At 38.2% G+C, this 13,992-nt stretch overlaps 2 protein-coding genes across 2 annotated transcripts; one reads left to right on the plus strand and one right to left on the minus strand.

The window, feature by feature from the left end:
* Positions 1-1,753: 1,753 nt before the first annotated feature.
* Positions 1,754-3,511, minus strand: LOC117294927 (HIG1 domain family member 2A, mitochondrial-like). The gene is made up of 2 exons (XM_033777476.1): positions 3,281-3,511; positions 1,754-2,704 (listed from the first exon to the last, which is right to left on the minus strand). Exons 1-2 carry the CDS (start codon positions 3,480-3,482, stop codon positions 2,529-2,531), a joined length of 378 nt encoding a protein of 125 aa, XP_033633367.1. The 5' UTR covers positions 3,483-3,511; the 3' UTR covers positions 1,754-2,528.
* Positions 3,512-3,583: 72 nt separating this feature from the next.
* On the plus strand, positions 3,584-11,613 carry LOC117294926 (nucleolar protein 16-like). Its single transcript, XM_033777475.1, has 5 exons — positions 3,584-3,757; positions 5,115-5,223; positions 6,135-6,222; positions 8,434-8,540; positions 10,936-11,613. The coding sequence occupies exons 1-5, from the start codon at positions 3,675-3,677 to the stop codon at positions 11,086-11,088; spliced, it is 540 nt and encodes a 179-aa protein (XP_033633366.1). The 5' UTR covers positions 3,584-3,674; the 3' UTR covers positions 11,089-11,613.
* The last annotated feature ends 2,379 nt before the right edge of the window (positions 11,614-13,992 follow it).

Here is a 13,992-nt window from a genome sequence, read left to right on the forward strand (position 1 = left end):
ACAGAGTGTATGCAACACGCAGCCGTGTGTAATTTGTTAGGGCATGTCTACTATTGATAACTGAGGACAAAAGGGATCCGGGAAAGTCATACCGGGGACAGTCCTCGGTAGATTTTGTGTACAAAACCAATGGGGACATCCAAACAATGGGAGAACAAAGAGAAGTCCTCCGCATACACCATTAACACACATGTGTGAGTGTGTTGTGGCTGAGCAGTCAAGCAGACCAGATTCAAGCTCTGGTTTTTCTGATCAGCAGAGTACGGGTTCAAGTCCAGGTCTTGATTGACACTTGTGTCCTTTGGAGACACCCGGACACTACTGGTAATTGTTAAAAACCAGTCATCTCACTGGCTGTATCTCAACATATGCATAAAATGACAAACCTGTGAAAATTTGAGCTCAATCGGTCATCAAAGTTGGGAGATAATAATGAAAGAAAAAACACCCTTGCCATACGGAGTTGTGCGCTTTCATATGCTTGATTTCGAGACCTCAAATTCTAAAGCCGAATTACTTCGATCTCAAAAAATACGTCAGTTCAGAGGGAGCCCTTTCTCACAATGTTTTATACCATCAACCTCGCCCCACTACTCGTTACCAAGTAAGGTTTTGTGCTAATAATTATTTTGAGTAATTGCCAATAGTGGCCACTGCCTTTAAGCAAAACACAAATTGCTTCATATTTTCTTATGGGATGTAAAGCTATAGGTCCTGTGTGTAAAAAGAACCCAGTACATTTAAAGAGGTGTATGGCGCTCCCCCCCCCCCTACATTTTCTAGTTTGGTTGGCTGCATATTGCGACACAGCACATCGTAAACCATTACATGTACATGGTGCCAGCTTATAAATGATTGAACAGAGCCCAACATATGTACCTTGAAGGCAAAAATAATGAGGGCTTGGAGAGGCCCTTGGATAGCCCTTGATATTTTAACTGGTGGGGGTGGTCGGGGGTGGGGGGTAAATACCTGTACTGATGCGAAAAAGAACCATAGCACAATCAGCCAGTTTGTTTAAAATGTATAATTTAGTTTATTTATGGGTCTTCTGCGATGTAGACCGTTCACTCAAACATGTACATGTATATATTTTATAAATTAACATTTGCTACAAATTAGCAGTCTTGCATCTACACATCTGTTCATCTGTTTTGTTCTTCTTCTGGAAACCGAAAACACCCAAGAGGACAAAAATTTGATGACCCTTTTAAGTTTTCAAGTATTCCGGAGCGAGTAAGCAAGCAAGCACCCCCCAGCCCCCAACAAACACATTCGACCTACGACCTACAGTAGTTACTCAAGGACATCCGTTTGTTCTCCCACTTCTTTTTTTCAAAATTTATTGATTACCACCGCGAGGACACCCCCACTGTGTCAAATCACCAAAGACCCTTTTGTTTAAGTCCCAAGTTTCAACAGGTACACCCCCATAAGCCTTACAAAAAGTTACCTAAATGTGATACACCAACAGTACCATTGCACTCATTTGTACGAGTCAAGTGCATAAGACTGGTCATCCAGACAAAGCCTTATTGTAGTAGAGTGTTCAGCAATGCATCTTTCTCTATAAAACTTAAAACATTTTAAAATTTATTATTCAAACTCAAATTACAAACACACAAAAAATAGCAATGGCTCCTCCCCCTTAATGTTGAAGGGTCTGTGTATACGATTGGTAATGACTCTGAAAATTAATGGCAATAACAAATTACTCAGTAAGTAGCCTGTGAAAATTTCAATTCAAAAGGTGGTAGTGTTTTTGAGAAGTGAGATTTTATGCTTAATAATTATTTTGAGTAATTACCAACAGTGTCCACTGCCGTTAAACCTATAAGAAAAAGCTACTGCAGTCCTACCAAACTGATCAACAGAAACATAATTCAAGAATGATGCAGAGCTTTAGTTCTATTAAACAAAATATTCAGTCTGACATAACAAGTTTGATATTATAAACAAAAATAAATCAGGTATATATGAATCTTGCAAAGAAAACTTTACTTCACAAGATTAACTTAGCTATGCGCATACTTCATTCACTCAACCCATTAAAGCAATCTGTGAGTTTTTTCTTTGCAGCAGAATGTTTTCAGGCAAAGTAACATGCTGGCGTTATCTACATCAGAAATATATGTTTGTTTGTTGAGGTGTTTGTTTATTTGTTGATTTGGTTTGTTTCGATAGTGCTATTGTTGTCAATTTATAGTTCAACAGTCTTTGCTGATCATATTCAATAACTCGATTGTCATTTTGACTCGAGTCTAAACATTTATTCACACAGGATACCATCAGTTTGGATGGGATGGGAACTTAAAATTCCCTCATTTGAAGTGCCCTTGAGCGAGGGAAAATCCAGTTGCTCTATCAAAAGTGCAGGTGAAGCAAATGCATTTTCACCACAAATTCACCGGATTCAAACGTGATCTTGAAGGATAACAACATCCTCGATGCTCGGCAACATCTATGCACGACATCGGTGAAGGGTCATCCAAGGAAACTGGATTAGTTCTTATTGCACTTTATTGTTTCTAGGTATCCGGTTTATCTGTCTTCCTAGATTGTATAGCAACGCCGACTAGTACAGCCCCGATGGTGAAGGCTTGAGCTGCGACACGGAACCGCATCATCAATTGTGATCTCTGTGTTTGACCCTTACGGAAGCTGTAAAGTCCCATGGTGAGTGCGCATGTTGTAGCAAAGACACCTGTAGTAAGAGAAAAAGAAACAAGCCCAAGAAAATTAGCAATAACTTTTAAGCTTTGTCACCAAGTATGTGTAGGGAATGTGTATCCTGCCACCACTCTCTCACTTATTTTGAAAAATGGAGGCAGGATACAGGCATTTATTATGGGAAACTTTCAGTATCTTGCCATAAATAACCAGTAAAAAAGAAGAAGAAAAAAAGAGGAATTTCTCATTTTAGTTAAAAAGATTAGCCTGCTCCAAATGGGAATGAAAAGTGGTGGCGGGAGAATGGGGACTTTTTTACCCAAATGACTTCAGTTCACTTCAGAATTATCGCACACATCCACTCCAGGCATCATGAATGAATCGAATCATGGAAATTACCCGAATCATGGATGGGATTCATGTGGGATTGCCATCAATCATCAGCTGATCAGTGCTGATACTGTTCTTTAACAATTACTTATGTTGGTCGTATGGTAAAAATGAACTTAAACCCTTAATTTCATCCATCCAAACCAAAACACAAAAAGTGATGTAACAATCATTCAAAGTTTGTTGACCCCTATTCAATGTGCACAAAACGATCACCTACCGATCGGAACGAACGGATTCTCCAGGGCTTTCTTCTTGAATTTCTCCCTGAAACCGATGGGATTTATCGGCTCCCAGTCTGCAAGCTCTATCGGCATTTCCCCAATGTTGGATACCGACGAAGAACTTGTATAATGGTGAAAATTGTCACCATAAAGTTTTTTACCGGGCCGTTTCGTAACTTCTTCTGTGGAGGCAGCCATCTTGATTGCTGAATTTCACAATGAGGTCAAAGTTCAAGACTAAAAGTAGTCGGGAACCAGACGATTTGCGTTTTGTGTTAAAACGAGTCTGGGTACCGCAATTAAAATTCAGAATCTGAAGTCGCACGTGCTTTGACGTGGGATTGATTATTTACAGTTTTGTCTCGCTTTTTAGCGAATAATATCAGGACAATGGCGAAAGGAAAGAAGTTTAGATACAGTGTTAACAGGCGTCGCATGTGGAAGAAGGCTAAGAAGATGCCAACAATTACTTGGTAAATAAAAAAAATATAAATTATTTATTTGTTTTTTACTATTATTATTAGCTTTTACTAAAAATAAAATCCCTTTCCCTTTTATTAATTTGAGTTTGTTTGAGTTTGAATTGACTTTGATTGATTGAGTCAGTGACATTTTATTTTTGACCTTGGTGATTGGAATGAAACATTCATTGAATGAAAAGGATTCGAGAGTCGGATGACAACAGCATGATGCATTATTATGATGAACATTTAGTTAGTTACAATAATTCTAACGCTCTAGCATGGGTCGAAGACCCAAGCGTAACAAGTTTCAAAGCACCGTTAGGCGTTATTCCATGTATTTAAATAGACAAGGTTTGAGTTCAGATAACTTTCCGTATGGGGCAACCACTTTTTTATTCATTTTTACAAAAGGGATATCTCATTGAGGTAAACAAAATTAGATACTATTTTATTTCATATCGAATGAAAAAAGTGGTGGCGCCATACGGAAACTTTTCCGTTTTTTAATGGGAAAGCACCACCATCGCCCAAATTTCAACACTTATACAAATCAAATACCCGGCCCTTTTAAAAGGATACCCAATCACCATACGATATTGGGAATGAAATTAAAACATGACTGACTACATATTTTCGGGAAAATAAGGACGAAAAAATCACCTTTGATTGGTGCAAATTATTGTTGCGGATTTGTGTCGTTAAAGTTTGTATCGCTTTCAAAGGAAGTATGAACCGGGCTTCAATCTACACGTGTATACATTGTAATTGTTTTTTTTTGTGACCCACAATCCACCATTCTTTTAATCTCACTCTCATGACGGGCAATTACAGTTTTTCCACCACACACCAAACTGTACTGCTATCCCCACATGCTGGAAGTCATGCTCTAAAGTGCCTGTCATCACTTGTGGGGTGTCGTGGCCGAGTGGATAAGAGCACCGAACTCAAGCTCTGATGCTTCTGTTCAGCAGAGTGTGGGTTCGAATCCTGGTCATGACACTTGTGTCCCTGAGCAAGACACTTAACTAAAATTGCTTCTCTCCACCCAGGGGTAAATGGGTACCTGTGAGGGCAGAGATGGTTCTTGTGATTGGTTTAGCCCATGTAGCGCATATAATTGTCGAATAGGCTGTATACTCCCCAGGGAGCTTAGATGGTTTAAGGAATGATTATTAAATTAAAGGCCCAGTGGCCAGGGGTAATAATGTCGGAAGCGCTTTAAAACACCCCGTGAAAAAGCGCTATATAAAAACCGTGTATTATTATTATTATTATTATGAATTTCTAAGTTGCTTTTGTAATTTATTAAATTATTTTCACCATTTAAACGATTAACCATCATTGTTTTGATGTCGTATCTTTTCAGTAAGCCAATAAAGGAAGCATGGGATCCTAGAAAGAGTATGGAGAAAAACCTGGCTGATTTTGGTTTGTCAATGGACCCCAACAAGACAATACCAATACCCAAAGCTAGGGTAAGATTATGGTTGGAATTAGCCTACAATGAACGCCATTTTATGGGCATATTTGGTTATGGCTTAGAGCTGAGTCAAGCATTCTTTATTGTTGATGCAAACATTATTAAAGTTAAAGCGCCTATTATTTTAAAGCGCTTTTTTTTTTAAAGCTCTTTGAGACTATAGGATTTGAGGCATTGCATGGTGAGGTATCAATGTATATTTGGTTTGCGGTAACACCATGTGTGTATCTACTTGCCAGGTAGATTTGTTCTTAGGGAACTGTCGTGCTTTATTCTACTGCCGCGGAGTAGACAATCGGAGGTTCGGGAGACTTCTCTTTTCTGAAAAGAACTGTCCTGCTCTTTGAGCCTTGCTTTCAATGCCTCCATGAAGTTTTTAGCTGTGTTCATATTAGACTGTTTTACCGAGACCGTGGTCAACATTTCAATGGGTGAACCTTACCAGCATCCACACTTGAAAGACATGGGTAAACTCATCAACACAACTGGAAAACTCTTAACGACAAACTTAAAAGACATGTACAGGTACAACCAGGACGCCATGCCACGTGATCGTCAGGTGACAGGTCGACGATCACATATCATGGCAGCTAGGTTTGGGGACCGGATGTGGCTGTTTAAAGGGGGAGGCTTTTACCCAGATCTTGTTCGCACTGGACTTATTGGCTCTGCGGGTTGGTTAATCTGCCCAGTTGAAGCCGGGAAGTTACCAGGGGGGGGGGGAGGAACCTTCCTAGGCTATTCACACTGGACTTAAAATGGTAAAGTAACCCATTTGCTTGGTTAGTTTACGAAAGGCCAGTCAAAATTTTTGCAACAGAAATTTGATCCATTCATTTTATTGATAATGAAGTTACAATGTAGATAACATGTAATCCATAATTGTCTCTCCTATGGTATTTGTAGGATGCATTCATGAAGCACAAGGCACTAGACATATCCAAGATGACCGACATTGCACCAAAAGACCCAGCAAAGCTCTTTGTTTTACATGGTAAGTGTGTTTGTAGAATTTAAATATTGTAATAGGTCCTAATAAGATGGATTGAAATACGCCTCATTGACCGCCATCTTTGATGTATTTTACACGTGAATGGTGCACGAGTGTCACACTGTGCGTGACTCTCGTGCACTTCTCACCTGTAAAATACATCAAAGCCGGCGGTCGATGACGCGTATTGCAATCGATCTATAGACTGTGAAAGTCTTGTGTGTATTCAAACATATGGCTAAGTTGCTGAAAAGCATTGACAAGTACCGGCATAGATGTAGATGTAGTGTCTATTTCCTTCACTCATTAAAGCAACGACCAAAGTTGACGTAAACAAGAGACCTAAAAGACAGTGGACACTATTTGTAATTGTCAAAGACTAGCCTTCACAGTTGGTGTATCTCAACATGTGCATAAAATAACAAACCTGTGAAAATTTGAGCTCAATCGGTCATCGAACTTGCGAGATAAAATAAAAGAAAAAGCCTTGTCACACAAAGTTGTGTGCATTTAGATGGTTGATTTCGAGACCTCAAGTTCTAAACCTGAGGTCTCGAAATCAAATTCGTGGAAAATTACTTCTTTCTCGAAAACTATGGCACTTCAGAGGGAGCCGTTTCTCACAATGTTTTATACCATCAACCTCTCCCCAATACTCGTCCCCAAGAAAAGTTTTATGCTAAATATTTTAAGTAATTACCAATAGTGTCCACTGCCTTTAACAGTGTATTATTACAAATCTTGCAACAGTGTGATTTTTTTAAAGATCTGCTTTAACGGGAAGGTTTCTATTTGGTAATCACTCTTTAATTTAATGGCAATAACAACTTTTGGTTAAAAGCCTACAGCAGCTTTCGATAATATAAAGCCATTTTGGCAACCTTCCATTTCAAAGTAATATAGTGTAATATTCTTGGTTGGGTTTGGGTCCTTCTTCCTCACGTACGTGCGGAGTAGTAGTAAGTTAATCGGGAGGGCTTGAAGTTGACGTTAATTTAAATTAAAGTTCACCACAGAACAAACAAATGACACAAGTTGAACTCGAAAGTAAGTTGTGGTCACGATAAACGATTTCATTAAGAGTTCTCTGCTCGAACTCTCCTGTTCTTCAGTCTAGCTCAAAACTACCTTTTCTTCTTACATTCCTTTACTTTTAACAATCCTTGTTATTAATTATCTTCTAAATCACAATTTTCTTAATTCCAAACCAACCGCGCACTAAGCTTGGGCGATATCGATTTATTTTATTCACGATATATCGTTGACAATATATCGCGATATTCGATATAATCGCGATTAATTACATTTGACATCATCAGTGTTCAAACTCCAAATGAAAGTTGTAGAAGAGACAGTCATAGCATAAGAGAGGTGTTCTAATGACCTATTCTTCTGGTTTTACTCCAAACGTATGGGGTGCAAGATGTCTCAGCTAGGAAACACATTGTGATATTGCGATATTTAATCGATATCGCGATATATCGATATTTCGATTAAAGCCAAATCGATCCGATATCGAAATCGTTTCCAAATTAATATCGCGATATTCGATAATATCGTGATACCGCCCAAGCTTTCCGCGCACACGCTCGCGCTTAGTAATTAGCTCGCGCTTTGCGGTTGGTTTAGGGTAGATCACTACAGTAGAAAGCCTTATAGGGTATCCATTTTTATGCCCCAAACTTTGGAATCTGAGAATCATTATTGTGAACTCCTATTAGGGATTATTCTTCATGCATGGAAGTGATCATATTCCCTCCAGATTGTTGGCGATATCTCAAAATACATGACTCCCTTTTGAAATGAAGTTTTCACACATTAGATTCATCTACATTTATAGAGTTCCGAAAACCAAAGGTATACTTTGCTCTCAGGTATTGTAGTGAAATACAAAGCTGCAAAAGTATCCACACTTTTAACAAACACCACTTTTAACAAACACCCATTTAAAGACCCTGGACACTATTGGTAATTGTCAAAGAACAGAGGGAGCTGTTTCTCACAATGTTTTATACTATCAACCTCTCCCCATTACTCTTAATCAATAAAAGTTTTAAGATAATAGTTATTTTGAGTAAATACCAATAGTGTTCATTGCCTTAAATCTCTAGGATTATGAACTACAAAAAAATAAAAAACGATTTAGTAGCATTTTTGTTGCATTGCCAGCATTATTATTATAAATGGAAATAACTTTGTTGTCTTTCTTTGTAGCCCTTGAGGATATGGCCAACGTACCACCTGGTCGAGGTATACGGATATCACAACCACTCCTTCGTTACTGTGTTCACATGATGGAAACATACGGTGAAGATTACAAGGTATTTGTAAACCAACTTAAATAAGGGAATCAATGTGTGGTGTAGAGGTTTTCAACTAGTGATTTCAACCCGCTGAGGCCTGGTTCTTGATAATTTTACCGAGACGAAGTCGAGGTAAATTATCAAGAACCAGGCTACGGCAGGTTTAAACCACTAGTTAAAAACCGATTCAACACACTTTGATTCCCATTCATAAATTCCTTTTCGGTCCAAAAAAATCAACACCTTTTGGTCAAAAAGTAAAATAAATGAAAAAATTATAATTGTTCAATAATTTCTTTCAACACAACACCCCTCCAGCTATAAAATGGTAAGGCCCTCCCCCGCCCTCGGGCAAACAACTTCTTATAAGGGAATGCTGTGGGCGTCGCACGTATCGCGTGATGTGGCACAACTGTCCCAGCCGTTGCTCTCGACCAACAGGAATGAAGAAACTGTCTTATAAGCACAGGTGCAAGCTTGGGTGTCACGCCCATGCTTCAGCACTTTTTACTGGGCATTATCAAAGGTTTAAACACCCCCACGTGACGTGCTCTCAGCCAATAGGAATAGCGAAACTGTTATAGGTATTTATGAATATTTCTTTAACTGACACATAGGATTCACCCTAGCTTGCTTGGTGGTCTAACTAATAATTATAACGGTATTTATAACGCGCCTTTTGCCAAAGGATACAAAGCGCCAAGTATCATTACTGCAAGAAGTGTACTTCGAACCTTGTATTGTTCTCTTATTAGACCTCGACTGGAGTATTGTACTCTTGTTTTTAACTCAATTTCTCAATCACAATCTGACCGACTAGAAAGACTACAAAGGCGTTACTTGTTTTTTATGTACAAAGTTCTTCACAACAACAATCAAGGTGATGTTACTTATTTGGAAATGTGTAAATTATTTAGCTTACCAACTCTTGCCCAGAGGAGAACAGTTAACGATTGCTTGTTCCTCTACAAACATATCCACAGTAAGTATAATTTAACCACTGCTAATCCTTTCAGTTTTCATGTTCCAGAACGTCGTACTAGATCAGCTTCCAAGCACATCATGCATGTTCCCATGAGCCGAGTTGATGTTACCAAAAAAGGGTTTGTTTCCAGAGTTTCGTCTTCATACAACCAGCTTCATGAATCATGCGATGTGTTTGGGGCTAAAACATTAAACTGTTTTCGCAGACAGCTAATTAAATTTGCTAAATAATATTTTTTATTTAATATTTAACTGTGAACATCTCATGTGCAGCTGCTGGTCAGTTGTAACTTCATCAAATTGCTTTGTAAATCTGAGTGTTTTTATTGTGTTTGTTTGTTCGTTGGGGTGTTTGTTGGTGTGTTTGTGTTTAAGTTGTTGTTGGTGTTTGTGTTGTTTCTATTTTTGTTTGTTTGTTTGTTTGTTTGTTTGTTTGTTTGTTTGTTTTAATGTCCGATGTGTGTTTGTGTACTTGTTGGTATTCCCTGGTCTGTTTGATGTGGGTTTCGGTGTACTATTTTTGTCTACTTATAATAATGTTTTTATCAATGTTTAATTTTTAATGTTATATATTGTTGTATTTATATTCATATTTAAATTTATATTTTTACATAGTTTTTAACGATTCCTGTAAGTGGCGGCTTTCCGCTGTTGGATATCAATAAATAAATAAATAAAAAAAAAATTTTAACGGCTCAACCACGATATTGCTGAATGACCAAGACTATGTACATGTACACTGGCTCTGCCCTCCCAAAAGATATTTACACTTAGCTGTACCTCCCAGTCTACCAAGTTACTTCTTTTTCCACACCATGCAAAGATTCAAACATCACTGTTGGAAACGACCGACAGACTTTACCAGGTCTGGAGTTTCATTGTGGAAGTGTCGTGGTTGAGCCGTTAAGAGCACCGAATTCAAACTCTGGTGTTCCTGATCAGCAGAGTGTGGGTTCGAATCCCCAGCCATGACACTTAACCAGGGCTTCGTCCTTAGGATGGGACGTAAAGCCATTGGTCCCATGTGTTGTGTAATGCATTTAAAGGAACCCAGTGCACTTATAAATAAAAAAAGGGGTTTGCCCCAGTGTTCATGCCTGTGGCTGCTGAATGCCCCGTAGCACCTTATAAACCCATTATAAGGTGCTACATAATTGGGTCTCAGAATTAATCGCTTCACAAAACTATTGTTAGGTAGATACATGCACTATATAAGACTTCAATATTATTATACTATTATTATTAATATCTTGGAGAAGGCAAGGTCGTTTTCATTTTGTGGGCACTTCCATTAGAAATCTATGGGAAACTTCTGATGGGGCACCAAGGCCAAGACAAGGGCAACGAAGACCATGACCCCCGTGGCCTCCATGTAATTCCAGGCCAGCGTTACTATTTTGGTATTTATTTGTTTGTTTTTCCCTCCCAGGCAATGGCGAGAGATGCCAGAAACTACTATCAAGACACACCGAAACAAATCCGCAATAAAATCATCTTATTCCAAAGCATCCCTGAGCAGTACAACCCATACCTGAAGGGGATCAGTGAAAAAAAAACAGGTGAAGTGATGGACACGAGGTGAGCTGAACCACACTACTGGTGGACGGACCTCTTTTGCTACCCAATGCATGATGAAGGAAATTCCTGCTACAAATATGGATTCATCTTTCAAACTACAATCCTTTGGATGTCAAGAAACATACTGTACACAGGATACTTTGTAAAAACTTTGAAAGTTCTGTTTTGTTGGTTTTTGTCACTTTTCTCCCACATTTTTTTCTTCTTTTATATGATTTTTGGGAGTCGGTTTTTGTATAATATCACTAGTGACATTTATTTTATTTTCTCCCCGACTTGGAATTAAACTCTTGGACCCCTCTCATAAAATAGAGGAAAGTTATATGCCTGCATGATAATCTTTCTACTTTAATAGCTCATTCCTTGTGATGTTTCGTGTCATTCGAGCCCAAATAATTCTTTCAATTTCAAAATCAGGAAATTGAAATCTACCTTGGATCCTCTCAATGCCATATAGCTTTAAAGGCAGTGGACACTATTGGTAATTACTCAAAATATTTATTAGCATAAAACCTTTCTTGGTGACGAGTAATGGGGAGAGGTTGTTGGTATAAAACATTGTGACAAACGGCTCCCTCTGAAGTGCCATAGTTTTCGAGTAATTTATTTTCCGCGAATTTGATTTCGAGACCTCAGATTTAGAACTTGAGGTCTCGAAATCAACCATCTAAACGCACACAACTTCGTGTGACAAGGGTGTTTTTTTCTTTCATTATTATCTCGCAATTTCGATGACCGATTGAGCTCAAATTTTCACAGGTCTGTTATTTTATGCATATGTTGAGATACACCAACTGTGAAGGCTAGTCTTTGACAATTACCAATAGTGTCCAGAGTCTTTAATATCCGAAAGGTAAATAAATTAAAAACACATTTGAAACACCATGTTCGAATTATACCAATATACAAAGATTTTTATTGCAGAATAGTATTCTCAGCGAGTACAAACAAATTCAAGTTATCACTCAGTATTTGGTATTCACATGAATCATTAGAATATTACAGAGTAAACCAGTTGTGATTGAACTAGTTTTTTTTAAAAGTGCATAGAGGTGTTGTGCATGGAAGGCTGCACCCATACAATACAATTTACAAAACCCTGATATTTGTTGTCAGAAAGGAAAAAGTAATTTTGCCCCAAGTTTAAAAAATAAAATACCCTAATCCCAATTACTCTCAAGGTTGCAAGGGAACCCTTTGTTGGAGGGGGGGGGGGGGATTTGGCAGAATTGTTTAACTAACAATACTTGAAATGTGATTTTGTAGCTCTGTGAAATTGGTCCCTGCTGTATTATTCTATTCATAGCTTGTTTTTTAGTCCACAAATAGAATGAAGGACGGATGAGAGGCATTGCAGAGTAAAAATATCTGAAACTAGGGTCTATTATGAAATAATGAGAATCCACCTTTGGCATTAAAACCCATTTCAGACAGGCACTCCAGAGTCGCGCCGAAACCAGAAAATTCTGAATCAAGTACATAACAAGTTTGACAAGTGAAAAAGCTACAAGTCGAAAAATCACCTGTTGCAGTCGTTTGTAACGACTCTGGAGCACCTTGGTTCCAGTAGACCTTGATCTTGTCATGAGCCAATGTAAATGTTATGTTAAGTTCGCCCGTCTGAAACCAAAATTTATTTGGGTCGACCTAGAGTCAATCTTTATGTATTTGGCTCAGCGCGACTCTGGTGCGCCTGTATGAATTAGATGTTATATGTTTTAAGAAGCTTTAAGAGACGGCATACTCGGTGCTAAAGAGGTAGATCAAAGTGTTTGTGTATATGTGAGGAAGGACATAAAAATGTCTGAATTCTGAAAACTTTCTCATCCAAGAGGGTATATAAATTTGGTTAAAAGAGCTAGAGGCAGTTTGAGTCCTATGAACTGCCTCTAGCTACCGGGCAACCTCGATAGTCTAGTTGGTATGACACTGCTCTAGAATTGCAAGGGTCGTGGGTTTGAATCCCACCTGAGTAACATGCCTGAGATATTTTTTTACAGGACTCAGGAAAGTACCGAGTATACAGTGCTAACACACATCAGTGTATGGGTAAATATCAAAATTAATATTCTTTATCCCGATGCAAATTTTTAACATCTCTTATATCGTTGCGGTACCCGCTGCCAAAACTAAGGATTCGAACTGCCTCAGCTACCGGGCAACCTCAGTAGTCTAGTTGGTTAAACACTGGTCTAGAATTGCAAGAAGGTGGGTTCGAATCCCACTCGAGTAACATGCCTGTGATATTTTTACACAGGTCTCGGGAAAGTACCGAGTATACAGTGCTAACACACATCGGTGTATGGGTAAAAAAAATCAAAATTAATATTCTTTATCCCCGATGCAAATTTAACATCTCTAATAGCTTGTAACTTATTTGAGGTAAACATAATGCCCTAATTAAGGATCACAATAATTTATTCAAATTCTGAAAAAACCCAATAAGACAGTAAAATAGATTTACAAGCACGTTAATTGTTAACATAAGTGACAATATTAATATGTATTAAAGTTCGAGAATTATGATGTTCAAAACTTGTGCCATGAGTGTTTTGTGCAGGAATCTCGGAAAAGCAAATAAATGTTATTTTAATTCAAGCATGAACTTCCTTAAGACGAGAAGTGTACTGTGCCTTAAATTAGTTTTCGGTATTGCTAGAAACCACAGAAGATGATGAAATATAATCTGATCCCAATTTCATAAAGCCTGTAAGCACAAATAAAAACAAGCTTAAAAGCACAGAAAAGCATTGCTTAACATAATTAGGTAACCAGCTAAAATTACATTAAGTTTCAGTGTTGTGACTGGTGCCCTACTAAATTTGGGCTTAGCAGAGAAACTTGTCAAGCAGTATTTTCTGCTAACAGCTTTATGAAATTGGGCCCTGTTCACTTTATGAAATGAAAG

The sequence above is a fragment of the Asterias rubens genome, chromosome 9 (genome assembly GCF_902459465.1).
Source record: "Asterias rubens chromosome 9, eAstRub1.3, whole genome shotgun sequence".
NCBI lineage: Eukaryota > Metazoa > Echinodermata > Asteroidea > Forcipulatida > Asteriidae > Asterias > Asterias rubens.